General features: G+C 34.5%; 1 protein-coding gene across 4 annotated transcripts in view; it reads right to left on the bottom strand.

Annotated features, from left to right (window-relative positions):
- MCTP2 (multiple C2 and transmembrane domain containing 2) overlaps positions 1-15,993 on the bottom strand; it is a 257,655-nt gene that overhangs the window by 19,142 nt on the left and 222,520 nt on the right. For all 4 annotated transcript variants that reach the window (XM_072617275.1, XM_072617257.1, XM_072617266.1 and 1 more), the window contains 2 exons: positions 15,572-15,613; positions 2,226-2,335 (listed from right to left, as the gene is read on the bottom strand). In XM_072617275.1, coding sequence (XP_072473376.1) covers positions 2,226-2,335; positions 15,572-15,613 — 152 coding nt within the window. The remainder of the gene's footprint in view (positions 1-2,225; positions 2,336-15,571; positions 15,614-15,993) is intronic.

Genomic DNA, 15,993 nt, shown 5'->3' on the forward strand with positions numbered 1-15,993 from the left:
TCATGACTATAATGTAATGACAAGAAGAGTCTAAAGTATCTCTGATATTACATATAACTAGAAAAGTATGCATGCATAAAAAGCTTTTATATTCCAAAGATTTTGCTTAAATCAGTTGATCCATCAATTGCAGAAAAGTTGGGTGAAACTTTTCCTGGTTCATGAACACCAAATTACAATGGAATTCCAATGGAGTTACACATGACATCCCACTTTAATACCCAAAGACTCTTTAAGGTCATTATTATCGAAATGAATGGCAAACAAATTAATAGTAGCAGCACTTTAGAAGCCTTCCTGTATTGCAGCTGGCCAGAACAGTACCCTGTTCATGGACTGGAATATGTGTCTCAGACATTGCCACCACAGCTGCACAGGGAGGGTAGAACCTCAAAGCCCTTGTAAATTTTTGTTAAATCATTCTTCTGTCTTCCTCTTAAAAAAGTCTTTCCTCTGTTTTCTTTAATCATTCAATGGACATATTTGTTCATGGAAGTTATTAAAGCAATTAGAGTCTCAGCCACCTACATGATGGTGCTCCTTCTATACCATTACCACTTTATTGTTTTACCTACTACTAGTGCTTCCGGGAAGTTAAATGTTTCTGAGGTTAATTCCAATGCATATCAGTCAGTATTACTTTTGTCCCTAACAAAAGATGAGGAAGATAATTCATGATGGATTTGAGTAAAAATCTTACTTTTCTTAAAACATTTTCCTTCTTTTAAGTCATAACCAGATGAAAAATATATGAATTAAATTAAAATAAAATTTACTTCCAATCCCCAAAAGGTACTTATTATGGTAATAGAAAAATGAGGCTATTTATACACATTTATCTGAAAAAGAGAGTTACAAAACAGTAGAAAAATGTATTCATAACTTGAATGTGTTGTTTCAGGTTAAGAACAATAGTAGTTAAAAATTAAACATGGTATTTTATGGTTTACAAGTAAATTTCTAACAATGATCCTATAAGGGATTTATTTCAACTATTAGTATCTTTATTTTATAGACAAGACACTGAATTGTATTGAGAGTTCCCCAGGTCACAAGGTTGGTAAGAATCAGAGCCAGAATTTAGACCTACAACCTCTGGTTCCAAATTCAACACTTCTTCCACTCTATCACCTTTACTTTTGGGGAGAAAACTCCTTCTTTTAAGGCAGATTAACTCTAGCTCAGGGACCTGCAAATTTAAAGAGTAGCCTGGGGCACTGGGAAGTTAAATGATTATCAGAAGTTAAGACTTAAACTTAAATGTTCTTGATTTCAAGGCTAGTTCTCAGTTCACTAGCCTTTGTTACCTCCAGGCTACCTTGATTTCTGAGTTAATAAACATTTACCAAATTGTATGTACTCTAATGAACAAAATGACAACTACCGTTTTTCATTTTCATATTTTATATTTTATTTACTAAGTAGCTTCTTCAGGTAGGATGTATGTTGTGGTCTTTCACTGTTTTTCACTGTCAAAATCAATGCCTCATCCACATGTATACATAACAGAGATCAGAAACTATGGCTACTATTAGCAGCAAGCACTCACACTGCACATCATGAAGGACACTGTGGCTGACATAGCTTTGCTTTTGAAAAAGAAACAGGCTTTTGCTATTAAGAGACAGAAAAATCCTCTCATTCAGTCAACAAGCATTTATTAAATGCTTCATAGTGTGCCACATAATTTACTAAGCACTGGGAATAAAAATACAGTCTGTTCAAGTGAAGATTAGACTGGGCATGGTGCTCAGGGTAGAAAATAATAATGATCATCAGGAACTACAGAATCAGAAGCAAAATAACATTTCTACTTCTCTGAGTCAACCTCAAATAGAACCTGATCCCTGCAGACTGCATATTGATTTAAAAACCACAAGTTAACATTATCTATGTTGTACTGTAATTTTATTTATGTTGTCAAATAGTTCCCAATTAACATTTTAATCTAGTTGAGAGTTTTCCAGGGCACCCCTGAAACAAGTCTGACACCTGTGTTCCAACTCAGAACATTTAGTAAAAAAACAAATTTGCTTCCTGTGTCACTTCTAAGTAAGCTAAGACATTGTGAGGCGTACACACTTCTAGTCATGAACCATCCAAAGTCAAAAGGGGTTCCAGAAAGCAAAATTTTTCTTACATTTAGCTGAATATTATCTGCAGCATAATTGAGTCACATTGTCTTGGGCCTTAACCATTTGAACAAGTTATTTTACAACACTTACTTTTTAATACGTTCTCCAAAAGATGCCATTTCCTCCAAGACATTTTGAACGGTGGTAATAATGTCTTGCACCATGTAGATTCTTTCAATTATACCTTTTTTCTCAGATTCCTAAGAGAGAAAGAAAAATATTTTACAAATTTATTCCACTTCACGCTTATGATAGAGTAAGATGAATCAGGCAAAGATTTTTTTAAACAAAATATGTAGAAGTACACACATTGACATATGTGAATACAGTTATGCCTATACCTATATGACATACTATATGTATTTTTCTATGTAGTTTAGTGAAGCAGCCTCACTTTGAGATCATCACTTTTACATATTTCGATTCTTTTTGTATTCTAAGTTAAATCTCACTGCCAGTCAACAGGATTAGTTAATATAAAGTCATTCCAGTATAATTGATCTGGCCAAATATTAGGGACATATATAGAAGAGACTTATGGGAAATTATAGGTTACTAGAAAATCTTTTATGGTCACTGAGTTAATTCATTTAATGTTATTTAATGTCAATGGCTACACAAGGTAAGGAGAGCCTCAAACAACTGATGAAGACATTTCAAATAGTTACAAAGGCAAAAATATAAACAATGTGGAGTTCCTCCTCAGTATAAATCCTAGGATTATAAATAAAGCTGAAAGGAATCTCAGAGGCCAGCAGTTCAAACTTCCCATTTTGCATAGAAAGACCCAAAGGGGATGATTATGGTCACACAGGTAAAAATCAATGGCAGCATTGGAATCCAGACCTCTGATTCCAGGACTAGACTCTTTTCACCATATCTCACTGTCTTCAGAATTTTGTGTTTAATATTAAAGTAGTTTGGGCTCCCAGATCAATCAATGCCTAGAAATATGGTAACTGTGGAAAACCAATAAGATATTAAGACATTACCAAGGATAATTCATAGTAATAGTGATTAGACTTTATGATATCTGAGCCATCTGCTACCTCAAGGACTTTATGATTGACAAAAATGGATAACCCATATAAGGAAGCTCAAGAGTTGATCTCTTCCTTCTAGAATCTAAAGCAATGTGATATCCATTCCATTAATCTTCCATGTCTTTTTCAAACTGAATGGAATTTTGCTAATGGTAAAGCTATTGCTTTACTTAGAAAATACCTATTGTTAAATCACTCAATGAGTTTGCTGTATTTAAAAGTAATAAGTGTTTGTAATTAAAATTTAAAAAATTAGCCAGATAATGAGGAAAGGGGGAAAAGTTCTAAAATAGCATCCATTATACATAAGTGCAAATCCAATGTTTTTCCATTACATCATGCTGATGTATTCTTGCCCCACAAAGACCATGCCTTCTAATACATTCTAACCAGTGTTCTTTTTTTTTCTTTTTTCTTTTCTTTCTTTCTTTTTTTTTTTTTTACTAACTATTGCATATATATATCATCATGGTCACCAGACACAATGTCTACAATACTCTTTCTGAAATATTTTTTCTTCCATACAGAAATTTGGAAGCCACAATAAAATTCTATCAAACTGTTGAGCTGAAGTCTGAATTTTGAGACCAGAATATCTCATTCAGATCACAGAAGAGTCAGTCTCCTTAGCTTCATCTCATTTCAGACCCAGATGTAGTAGAGAGCTACTGTATCACTCCTATGTAGCTTCTGGTAAAGGAATCTTTACAGTTTAAGAGAAGTTTATCTTTGCTATATAAACATATTGTTAATATATACAAGATATATATATTGTTTCTCCATATCCCACTTCATAACTTGGATATGTGGGCAAAGGGTTTGAGGAAAGGGGCAGAGCCTGATGACCATGCTTCACTTCTGCCTTCCCTGGGTAAGAATATGCTGCTGTTCCCAGCAATACTACAATAACTCCAATTTTTGTTGCTTCTACTATTTTCTCATACTTTACATGAGCAGTCAAGCTCATTATTTCCTCCTCTGTACTACTCTAATGGCTCTGACAATTTTATGTTTTTCAATCTGGTCTTTAAATTCTTTGCTTCCCTTTCTTTTCGAACTCTCAAGTCTTTCAGCATCTTGTATTCGATAATTAGTCATGCTGTCTCTCTGACCTAATTCATGCTCAGCAATCCAAAAACATATATTAACCGAACACAATCGTGAAAACCCATCTATGTTTCCTGCATAAGGGTTCATGCGTATAAAGGGACGTTTGAGAACATTTGAGAATTTGATACAAAGGGCAGACGTTGTTTCCCCTTTCTAACAGCCTACAGTTTAGGTCAAAACAATTTCTTGAGAAATGCCTAAAATTTCCACCCAGTTCAATTTCACAAATTTTTCCCTTTTTAATGAAACAGTTCCTCTCCCTTCCCCCAGAAGCCAAACATCCAGTTGGTTTCTTGTTATCAAGAAGAAAATTAAGTTAGCAAAACCAAAATAAAAAATTACACTTATAAAAGTCATCTTACTTTCTAATTGGCTTGACCTTTGAGTAATTTTATATTGAAGATGAACCAAAAAAAAAGTCTCACCACATGAATCTGGTCTAGCAACGTTATTAGTATGCACAAGAGACCAAGTCTCTCCTATACTTTCCCTAAAGTAAAAAAAAAAATCACTCTCCCTAATGCTCTTCTTATAGATTCTTCAGTAAAACTAGTTTGGCACTCAAATTAGAGTGAAAAATTAATTGTTATCAGTAGCAAACACATCTCCTTAAGAGGATTTTGTATCCATTTGGAAAAGTGCTGGGATAATTATTTGCTGTTAGGGAATGGAAAATAAAATGTCATATAACCTTAAGCATGGGTGACTCTCCAGATACTGTCCTTCATCCTCTTTTCTTTTCACTCAAGAGAAACAAGAGACAGGTAGGTGGCACAGTAGATGGAGTGCTGAGAATAGAGTCAGGAAGACTTGATTTCACATTTGACTTCCACCACTTCAAAGCTGTGTGACCATGAACAAATCACTCAGCCCCAATTTTCCTAGTTTCCTCAAAGGTAAAATGAAGATGATAATAGCACCTATCTATGTCCCAGGGTTCTTTTGAGCAACAGATGAGATAATTACAAAGTTCTTACCACAGTGCCTGGCATGTAATAAGCAATAAATAAATATTAGTTTTTATTAAAAATTAGCTATCAGTTCCACCGATTTTCCTGAGACAACCTCACAATGGCTTCCAGTATGCTATGCATGTATATCGCAAATAAAACTCTACTTTCAACCTCCCCCAGAGCTCTAGACTCTTATTTCCACTTGTCCACTGGGCATCTCTAGCTAGAAGCTTGATTGACCCACACTGTGGGGCATCTCAGAGCATATTATATCTAAAACAAAAGTATATCTTTCCCCTTAAACTTCCTCCTAACTTATCTATTTCTGCCACTCAGCAGCTCTGGCAGGCAACCTCAGATTTCTCTTTGACTCTTCTTTTTCTCACCCCATAGACCAATTAGTTGCTAAGCTTAATTGATTCTTCCTCTAAAGTTTTTTGCACCTGCAACCTCCTGTTAAGTCCTATTGCAAAAGACCTCTTTTAGGTCCTCTCCCCCTTCCTCCCTTTTGCCTATATTACTGTAACAGTTTCCTAACTGGAATTCTTGCACCAGTCTATCATCTCAAATCCATACTTTACATCAATCTTAAAAAACAAACAAACCCAGTAACTTTTATTTTGAACTTAACAATTCCATCTTGCCCTCCCCATAAAATTTCCATTTACAAAATAGAAGATAAAAATGAAGATATGTGAAACCATGAATCCCTATTATATACAGCTGCTTTAATAAAAAACAGATTTACCACATTACTTTCAACTTTTTAAAAATAGTTTTTTTTTTACTATTATAGATTAAGTCCTGCTTATCTGTATTTTCTTCTAATTCATCATGTTACTTTCAACTGTTGCACTTCTCTGTGTTTTCTTCTGAATTTTCCTTCTATTTTTTTCTGTTCATTTTTAAAAAATGCTTCACTGACCACTTTTTCTTTTTTCTTTTTCTGGCAACAGTATTGCTAGGTCCTCTACCCAATCTCTGCCTATTAGAAAAAAAAGGAATAAAAGAAAAATGCAATCCTTTTAACAAAACAAATCAATATGTTTTCCATGTTCACAAAACAGTTCTCATTCTATATCCTCTCTATCAGGAGGCATAACCCATGCACTGGGTTCCCATTGTACTGCTATGATCAAGTCTATGAAAAGATTTCACTGGCTCCCAATTTCTTACTTGATCCAAGGCTTTCTACAATCTACCTCCAGCCAAACATTCTAGTCCTATCTTCTATGACATCCCTTCACATGCTCTTTACACCAGTCAAGCTAGACTAACAGTCTCCATCCTCTGCTCTTAGCCTGTCTTATTTCATTCCCATGCCTTAGTTCATGTTATTCCTCATATCTGGAAATTCTCATCTGCTAAAGTGCTTCTTTTCCTTCAAGGACCACTCAGTTTCAGCTTCTTTCATGAAAACTTTCCTGACCTCCCAACTGGAAGTGAGTCCTTTAGCCTTCAATGACTCATAGTACTTTACCTGTACCTTTTCTTTTGCATCTATCCCACTGAGGTGCATGCCAGAGTTATTTGTGTATATGCATTTCTGAACACACACCCCTTCACTTCTGCCCTCCAATCCCGGTTCTCTTCAGTGCCTAATATAGCGTTTTGTATATATTAAGTACTTAAGGAACATTTACTGAATTAAATATTTCCATGGGACAAAACCTTCGAATACACCATTAGATTTTTCTTTTTACTTCTGATCCAACTCCCAAATGGAAATGTTTTATAAGTATCATATATAATCCCAGGCAGAGGAAATAGCCTTCCTTTCTGTCCCTAGCTGGTCTCAATACATGAAGCCTATGAAGCTTGGCCATAGTTCTCTCAGTTTTTTTACATCTTTTTTTTGCTTATTGTGTCAGAGTGTAAATGCGGATTGATTGTACAAATAGCACATCACTCATGGAACAAACATTTATTCAATATCTACTGACGGTAGAGATTTGTGTGAAGGCTAGAGAATACAGAAATCAGATGAGTTATAGAAAAGATGCAGCCCCTGCCTTCAAGAAGCTTAGTCTAGTAGGCATATAAATCATGGATACAGATAATTATAATACATAGGATATTAGTATATATGTTTTATTCTGTCTGTACTTAATTTGCTATGTTATTTTATATTATATATCATCATGATCTCTAACTATTCTAGTAGTCTCTAATTGTTCTATATAGGTTATTCCCCTCCCCCTTCAAAGGAATCATAACCCCCTTTTTTTTTTTTTTGGCAGAGACTGCATTTTATATTTTTATTTCCCAAAGGCTAACACAATTTCTTAACACAATTTCTGCATTCGGTTCATTAACAATTCCATCTTTTTTGCACAAAAATGATTTCTGCCTTCCCTGCCTCCTCTCTTTTTCAATGGACTGCATGGTCTTCTATATTTTATCTCTTGTATATGTTTTAAAGAAACATGAATTTGAGAGGCAGTATGGTGAAGTGACAGAAAGATTCAGCAAGACCTAGCTTCAGATTCTTTCTTATAAACTGGCTGTGTGATCTTAGACAAGCCACTTCATCTCTCTAGGTTCCTTCTCTGTAAAAATGGTCATGATGACTTCTCTGATGAGAAGTCATCATGACATACCTCTGTATGCCTGTGTCTAGGATTTTGTGATCTTTTGCATTTGTGGAGGAACTATGAAGGCATTTATCTGTAGGTATCTACTTGTATTTTCACTTATTGATACAAAGAATGGTAGTGATATGGGATGGGCATAATTTAGCAAGTGAAAAACTAAGTAAAGGCAAAAATTATATAGAAATCTACAATTTTATGATTTGTATACTGCATACCGCATCAGTACCAGCATCCAACAGAGTACAGACTCACTTGTTCCAGAGTAAATGCTCTTATCTAACTCAGAGAAAACTAGAGATAACATAATTTTTAGAAAAATGATCTTCCAGGACAAGTCTACTCATGCTGCCCTGAGCTGTAAGAAAGATCATCTGGCAGTCCTATCTATATCATGCTGGCTTTATTTACACATTTCAAATTGAACTACGAAATGTGGTGATAACACAGTTTAGCAAAGACAACATTACATCTGCTGCAGCTACTAAAGCTCCAAGAAAAGTAACTCTGATTCATTCAGAAAGACATGATAGCAGTCATAGAAGCTTACTTTTTATACCTAGTACCAAAAGGTAGAGCTGATATTTTCAACATATAATACAGAATATGAAGGAAAAGAGAGAAATACAATGACATGAGCAAGTAGATAAACTAGATAATGTGAGCTAAGGATTCTCTAATTATGTTAAATTCTTCTACTTTAGAATAAAAAACAGAGGAAATGTCACCATCTCATTTTCAGGAGTTTTAAAACAAGAGCATATATAAATATATATCATAGAGAAATACATAATATTTATATAGCTTAGGAGTTTTCAAAAGTTATGTAAGGGGAGCAGTTATCAAGTGATCAAACATATGTCATATGTCACAAGAAATAAAAGGGTAGAATTTTGAGTTCTAGAATTCATATCTAATTATTTCCTATCTATTTCATCGTAGATTGTCAAGAAAAACTGGGTTTGCATGGTCCTAGGGAATTTGATAAACTATGCATATAAGACATAAACACAACTTCTTACATTAAGATGCTTGTGTTTCCTTTTCCATTGGTCCTTGGAAAAATAAAAACAGAAACCAAGGCCCTTTCAAGATATTTTACCATCACTTGGCTGCTTTGGTGATGTTGACACTAACTACGATTCCTTAAAAATAGTTTGATTTTGAAGGTTAAAATGTATGTTCTAGAGTGTTTGAGTAGATTAAAAATGAATATTCTGCCTGTTTCTGAATAATAACTTACTCTTTTTTCTACCAATCCCAAACCCCAATTGCCAAAACTGATTTTTTTTTTAAATAAAGCATCCAATCTTTCTTCAAGGCCTTTTCTCTTCCTAATTTCTCAGATGATTACAGCACTGTAGGTGAAATAAACTAGTCTTGAGCCTCTGGGAGAGAATTAACACCATCAAAATGAATTTACAACTGAGAATTAATTATACAATCAGTATGTTACTTTAAATCTTTCCTGCATGGTCTGATTTAAGAAAAAAACCTTCATTTCTCCATTAATTGCCTGAGCAAAAACAAGGACACATTGCTGAAGATTAACTATGCCAGGGAAAAATATATTTTACATATTTAAAAATTAAGTAGTTTGTCAAAAAAGAGCACATCAACTTTGTCAAAAAATAATCAAATATCTACCTTCAAGTTCTGTGTTGAATATGCTATTCTAAGTATAAATCAGACTAAAATAATACTCAGTTTTGCCAAAATTATATAATTTTTTTCTCTAAGGCTAACATGACTGAATATTGATAATCTGAATAGATTTTAAAGTGATGTTCAACATGGAAAAAGTCACTGTCTTAAAAAGTCATCAAAAGTATGAGCTGACTTTTCTTTATAAGCAATAGAAATTGTTTTGAGGATTTCTATCTGAATGTACCAGGAATTGCCTTTATGACTCCTTTCCTATGAGAATGCTTGCACTTAAAAAAAAAAGTCAAACCACTTTGCATGTTATTAGAATGGGGGTGTGGGGGAGATGTTCTAAATTCTAATAGAACACTTCCTACTCAAGTAGTATCTATTACACTCAATGTTAGGGAAATGAACACAACTGAGAATTTAGTCTTTGAATCAATATCAGTTCTAAGTGGTTTACGCTGTTCTAATTTCCTGTACATTACATAAAGCACTCACACACTGCACATGTAACTTTCACACAATTGGTATTCATCGACACATTTTTTGGCACGCAACAGGAAACTCATCTGGTATCAAGCCAGAGGGCTTAAGCAGTAAAAGTAATGAAGAACGAAAAATGGAAAAATAATGATAATTCATGAATGAAAAACCTGGGACAGTTTAGAAAAATCTTCTTTGGAACTTTTGCTAGCCTTTAGGCAAGTTTAAACTTTCATGAAAAGCTTATATGAGGCACATAACCCAGAACGGCATTGTCATCGCAAGCTAAACAGGGCTAACGTTTCCATAGCATTCTTTCAGCAATGAATATAGAAAGGGGTTTCTGTTTTGAGAGAGAACCTTAGAGTCTGAGATTCTGAGGTATTTTTGAGTCCTTTATGTATGTGATATAGCACACAACACTAATCGCTAACAACACTATATTTTCCTCAGAACCCTAATTCATTAATCTGTTATTAAATTATGCCTCTCAACGCATTACTTTCTAATTGACGACATTAAAGTTTATTGGGGGGTGGTTGTTGTCTTGATGGGAAGTAAACAAAAACTCTTACTTCAAATTTTGTATAATAAAATGGCATATTAGGAAAATTTGTCCTTGGTTTCCACACCACACGGGAGTGATAGTAATTTATTAATAACAATTTCATGTATTGTTATATAGATAATAGATAATAAATAACAGCTGTCATTCTAACAGACACATCAAGAAAATACATAGAGGAACAGGTGACTCTAAAATCAGACTACTCATAGGACTCTTCAGTCTTGGAGTGGAAACAAACATTAGAGAGAATCTAGTCCAAGGCCTGAATTTTACAGATTAGGAAACTGGGCCTGGTTAAGTGGCAGAATTGGTACTAAAATCCAAGACAACACTTCCAAAGAGTAGGGCTCTTTCTACTATGAAAGCTACATTGAATCTCCTTTATTACATTCTGAATGGAGAATTATCCTTGGTTGACAGGAGGATATAACGCTCATTTAAAAGTCCTCTGCACAAAAGCCAAATTACAGTACTGTGAAGCATATGCTTTCCTCTTCAGCACAAAAAGTGTCAAATGTGAGTTGGGCTACCTGAAAACAGTATAAAGGACTCACTAAAACATTTGGAATATACCAGAACCAGAAAGTAACTAAACTTCCTGGAGCATTTGGCTTGATTTCAAAGTAGGTTTAAATATGTCTTGTACAAGTCGTACAAATTTTCCAATATGACCTTTATTGGTAATAAAAGCCAAAATTCTGCTTTGGAAATTTATGAGAAAAAGAGTTGTGTTTTTAAAAAAGAAAATTTGAGGAAGTTGATGTCTCAATGAAATGCCTACAGGAAATGGAGAAAGCAATCCCTTTTCATTCACAACATGAATAAACTGATAATTAAGAATTGGCTTTGATCCACTTTACTATTAAAGTCTTGAAACTATGATGGCACGGTAAAAATGTTAGCAATTAAATCAATTCATAGCCAAAATCATATTAAATCAAATCAAAAGAAGTTAAATCAAAATGACCATTTACTTTATTACTTTGATAATTATTCATAATCAGGCTGCTGATTATCTACCCATGTAGATGGGTTTTTTCTTACCCTTTGTATATCTCCTACATATATATATGAGCAAACAACTAATCATTCAAAATTAATTTTTGAAACAAGTTTTTTTCTTTTAATTCCTAGTTTAGGAAGTAACACTTCACAATCTTCAAGTACTGTTTAACATACAGTAATGCTGCCTTCCAGCTGGCCACAAAAAAAGCACTTTACTAATAAAAAAAAAAAAATGGTTCGGAGTTGGGCATTTTCCAAGGAAGGGATAAAAAGAAACTTAGCCAACCATTTTCTCACTATAAGTTTGGGAGAAAAAAATGTTTCCTACAAGGACAATGGTCTTCCCTGATAACAGCCCTATGGAACATCTTCTCTGTACTTTCTAAAAATGCAGCAGGATAAGTCATTCTAGACTTGACGTACCTCATCCAGTGTCATGAGCCTGAATTCTCAGAAAGGATCATTTTGGGCACGTAACCTGTGTATCTCTCTCCAAAAAAGCTGTGCCTCTATTAATGGTAGGATGATTATTGCGTTTGGAGAAGGCAATCCAATTTAAATATGAAAAATTCACTGATTTCAAAGCTACTTAAATGATGATGATGATGATGACGTGATTGGTCAAAAAATGAGATAGCTAATAGTTATTTGTATTTTTCATTAAAAAATATTTCTCAATCAACAAACATCTATTACACACACCTCATCTTTTAGAGCAAAGGAGATGTGCCTCCTTCTATCCATAACTTATATTCAGGAAGTAGTGTTTCAGGAGAACCTGTAATGGAAAAGCTTAGTCCATTCAATAAGATGAAGAAGATCTGGAGTCTGCAACTATGACTTCTGGCAGTCAGATTTTTAAGACCACCAGATAGGCAAGATGCTTCTAATCTCCCTCTACCCATCCCCCGTCCCCAAAACACTAAAAAGTTCTTTTAGCTTAATTTTTCTCCTGGTGCCCTTATCATTCCTTCCTCCTGATGTTAATGGCAAATGCTGAAAATATTCTATGTAAGTGATTGTTGGGCTGGAAAAAGAAAGAAACTCTAATGCAATTATTTATACCTTCAGGAATGAAAACAAGATATTATTGTCTTGAGTGACCTTTCCTAAGTATGGGGATACAGCATTTTACACAATAAACTCTTGGTTCATGTTTCAATTACTGACCTTTACTGTGTAGAAAATTAATGCAATTTTCATTGTAATCCATCCGTACAAATAAGGCCCATATGGAAGGATTCCACATGCTAAATCTAACACAAATAGAAAATGTCATCTCTTTGCTACCAGATGAACCTTGCCATTATCTGTTCTGCAGGGTCCTTACTGAATTCTACTTGCAACAAGCAATTTCGTATATGTACCATTAGTTATAATAGAGAATGAGCATCCTATTTTCAAAGTTTAGTTTTTAAAATTCCCTTTTTTGAAGTCAGGAAAGCTAGCTACATTGAAAAACCTTAGAGAATTGATGAAGAAAGGGAGCCAACTATGCTAAGCCAAATTTTGGTTACTAATATAAGTTACATTCAGGTACTGTAAGTAATGAAAAGAATAGAAAGTTTCTATGATGTGATTTTGCAATCGTTCCTATTCCAGAAGATAAAAGGATGGTAGGCCCCAACACTGACATGCTACAGTCTGGACTGTACATCCAAGACAGCTGAAACTCTGCATGTATTTGTCCATTGAGAAGACTGCCAAGGAGGCCAAGAATTTAGTAGGGAGGAGAGCTAACAATTAAGGGTTGTCATTTTCAAGGTTGATAGTTTAGGCAGAAAAGAGTTCTTTTGCTCTTCTGTTTTTGAACTAAGTGTCTGTATATTTAGAATTTGTAAACAGTTCATCTCTTAGAGGGTGGGTTATAATTCCCAGAAGCAGGATCTGTTATGTCTAACATACAACAAAATCCAGAAAAGCCCTGGATGCAGAACATTAATGATGGCAAACAGAAGTATGTGCACCACATCATGAACCCTGTATACTATATAGTAATCTCAGCCTTGACAGTTACTATAACAGGGTTAGTGGATTAGGAGAGAGTATAAGTTATGAAGTGTGTATAGATGTGTGCACAAACATATACTCATTGTCATGAGCATTCGAAAGTTTCAAATTTTCATTCATTTCAGTCAGTATTATAGTTTGTCTTTTTAAGGGAGTGAGGAAATGCACATTGGTAGAATATAAAGCTTTATTTCTGAACTATCAAACCTCTCTCTAATAACGGAAAGAGGAGGGAGGAAGATAAGGGTAGAATATTTAATAACATCAATTTCAGGTCCATGGGATTGTATCAGAGAAAATAGATGTTAGAGTAAAATTTTTATATTTGAGGGCAATGCTTTGCTAAAGCATTTTCTAAAGATGATAATGGCCTATATAAAAAAAGACCCTTAGTCCTCAACTAAAGGCCAAGCCAAAGATTACAATTAAACAAGATTATTAGAGAAAAGTCATGTCATATGGGGAAAGAGTACTGCATTGGAGACAGGAGACCTGGGTTCAAATCCTACCTGAGATACTTATTGACCAAAAATACAAGGGCTAAACACAACCTCTCAGTCTCTCATTTTCTGTGTACCACAGAAAAGCTCGAGAGCAGGGATTTATAGCATTTCAATCAATATAATTAGGGTATAAAGTTTTATACAGCTTATTTCTTTATAACAGTGCATCTGTCAAGTTATTTATTAACATTCAATGGTCAACAGATTGATTACCTTTTATTCATTCATTCATTCGACTACTATGTGTGTCTATTTGCACGTGTTTGGTATTTTCCTGACAAGATGATTGTCACTCCCTCTCAGGGAGTGTTTAATACCAGGAAACTAAGTTGGATCTTAAACAGTTTTCTAGTTGTGGTTGTGACACTGAGATGTTAACCAAGAACTCTGCCTACAAAACTGGCTATCCAGAAGTAAAGATGGCCATAAATAACAGAATACTACTTTTCATTTTGTAACTTTGTCATGTAGTGAAATTTGCTTCAACTTAATAAATACAAAAAAGCATAAATATAATTTATATAATAAATACAAGACAACAAATCAAATTTCATAATAAATACAAGATAATATAAAATAAAAAATTGAGTACCTACTATGTCTATAGATAGAAAGTTTAGGTAAGATGACATTCTTGACCTCATTGAGTTTTTAGTTTGATGTCATCATAGCCTTTGATTTAAAAGCTAATTCTGGGCACTGTCCTCCTCAGGGCTGAGCTTTTACTATACCCCAATGCCGTGCTCTTCTATTCTGTTCCTTCTCCCTGATTTAGTCAACAAGTCTCTTAGGTTTTATATCTACCCTAGTTTCAAATCTCTACATGTTTCCAGGAAGGAGGGAGGTACATTAAACAAATTATGTCTAATTTAGCACTTCACTTTCTTCATTTTTTTCCATAAGGTTTTGCCTGAAAGTCTAATGACAATAAAGCAGCAGGTTCAAGAGAATCTCCCTTGAGAGGAAAATGGGCAGACATACTTGGATATCCAAATGAAAATGGTGCCAGCAACAGCTGGGGAAGTGACAGGCTCACACATTTGGTGACCACACCAACCGAGTGAAAATATCATTCCAAAGTAAGAGCTATTATACTTTAATTATTTTTGTTATTACAAGTGTCTTTTCTCCAAGAAATAAAAGGCACATCTCAGGATGCTTCACTTAAAATGCTTTGTACAGAAATCCCTTTCTATTATTTTGCCACCTCATCATGTTTTAACCCCCTCACATTTGTCTTTTAAAAATAACCACTGACCGGACATTTCTGTGATCTCCAAATTAGCCTTCTCATAGATATCTGACTTTAGACCAGTCCTACACAACTTGCAGCCCTTGGTGGGTAGCTTATAGCCCTTGGGCTTGCCAAAATATTTTGTATAGCCCCTCCCCCCCAACATAGGGGAAAACATCCTTTGCATGTAGAGGAAATCCTTTGGTGCAAGCCACCTGAGGACCACAAGGGGCATGTGGCAAGCAGTGGGCCATGAGTTGTGTAGGCCTACTTTAGACACACTCACCTTATCATCTTCATCCTCATCCTCATCTATGTCTGTGTTTTCCTGAAAGAAAAACACAATTCATTATTAATCAGATCCTACTAACAACTACATTCAAAACACACATTAAAATATTCTATATATTTTAAAAAGATCTCTCAAAATTTAAGTATCATTCTTTATTTCTAAGTTCAAGAAATTGTAAAAATGATGCTACCTCCTCTTATCGCCTAAACTCCGGGGGAGTCTCTATTACCTGAGATTCAATATATTTTCCTCAGCATGGCATGTGTGGTTTTTCACAACCTGATCCTTTGCTATCTTTTAAAGTTCTTTTTCTTATTAGTTATTTCCCCACAATCTATAGACTAGCTATATTGGCCTGTTTGCTGTTCTTCATATATAATATTCCACAAGCAATCTACCTTTGCATTGAGTGTCTT

Source organism: Notamacropus eugenii, chromosome 1 (assembly GCF_028372415.1).
Source record: "Notamacropus eugenii isolate mMacEug1 chromosome 1, mMacEug1.pri_v2, whole genome shotgun sequence".
Lineage (NCBI taxonomy): Eukaryota > Metazoa > Chordata > Mammalia > Diprotodontia > Macropodidae > Notamacropus > Notamacropus eugenii.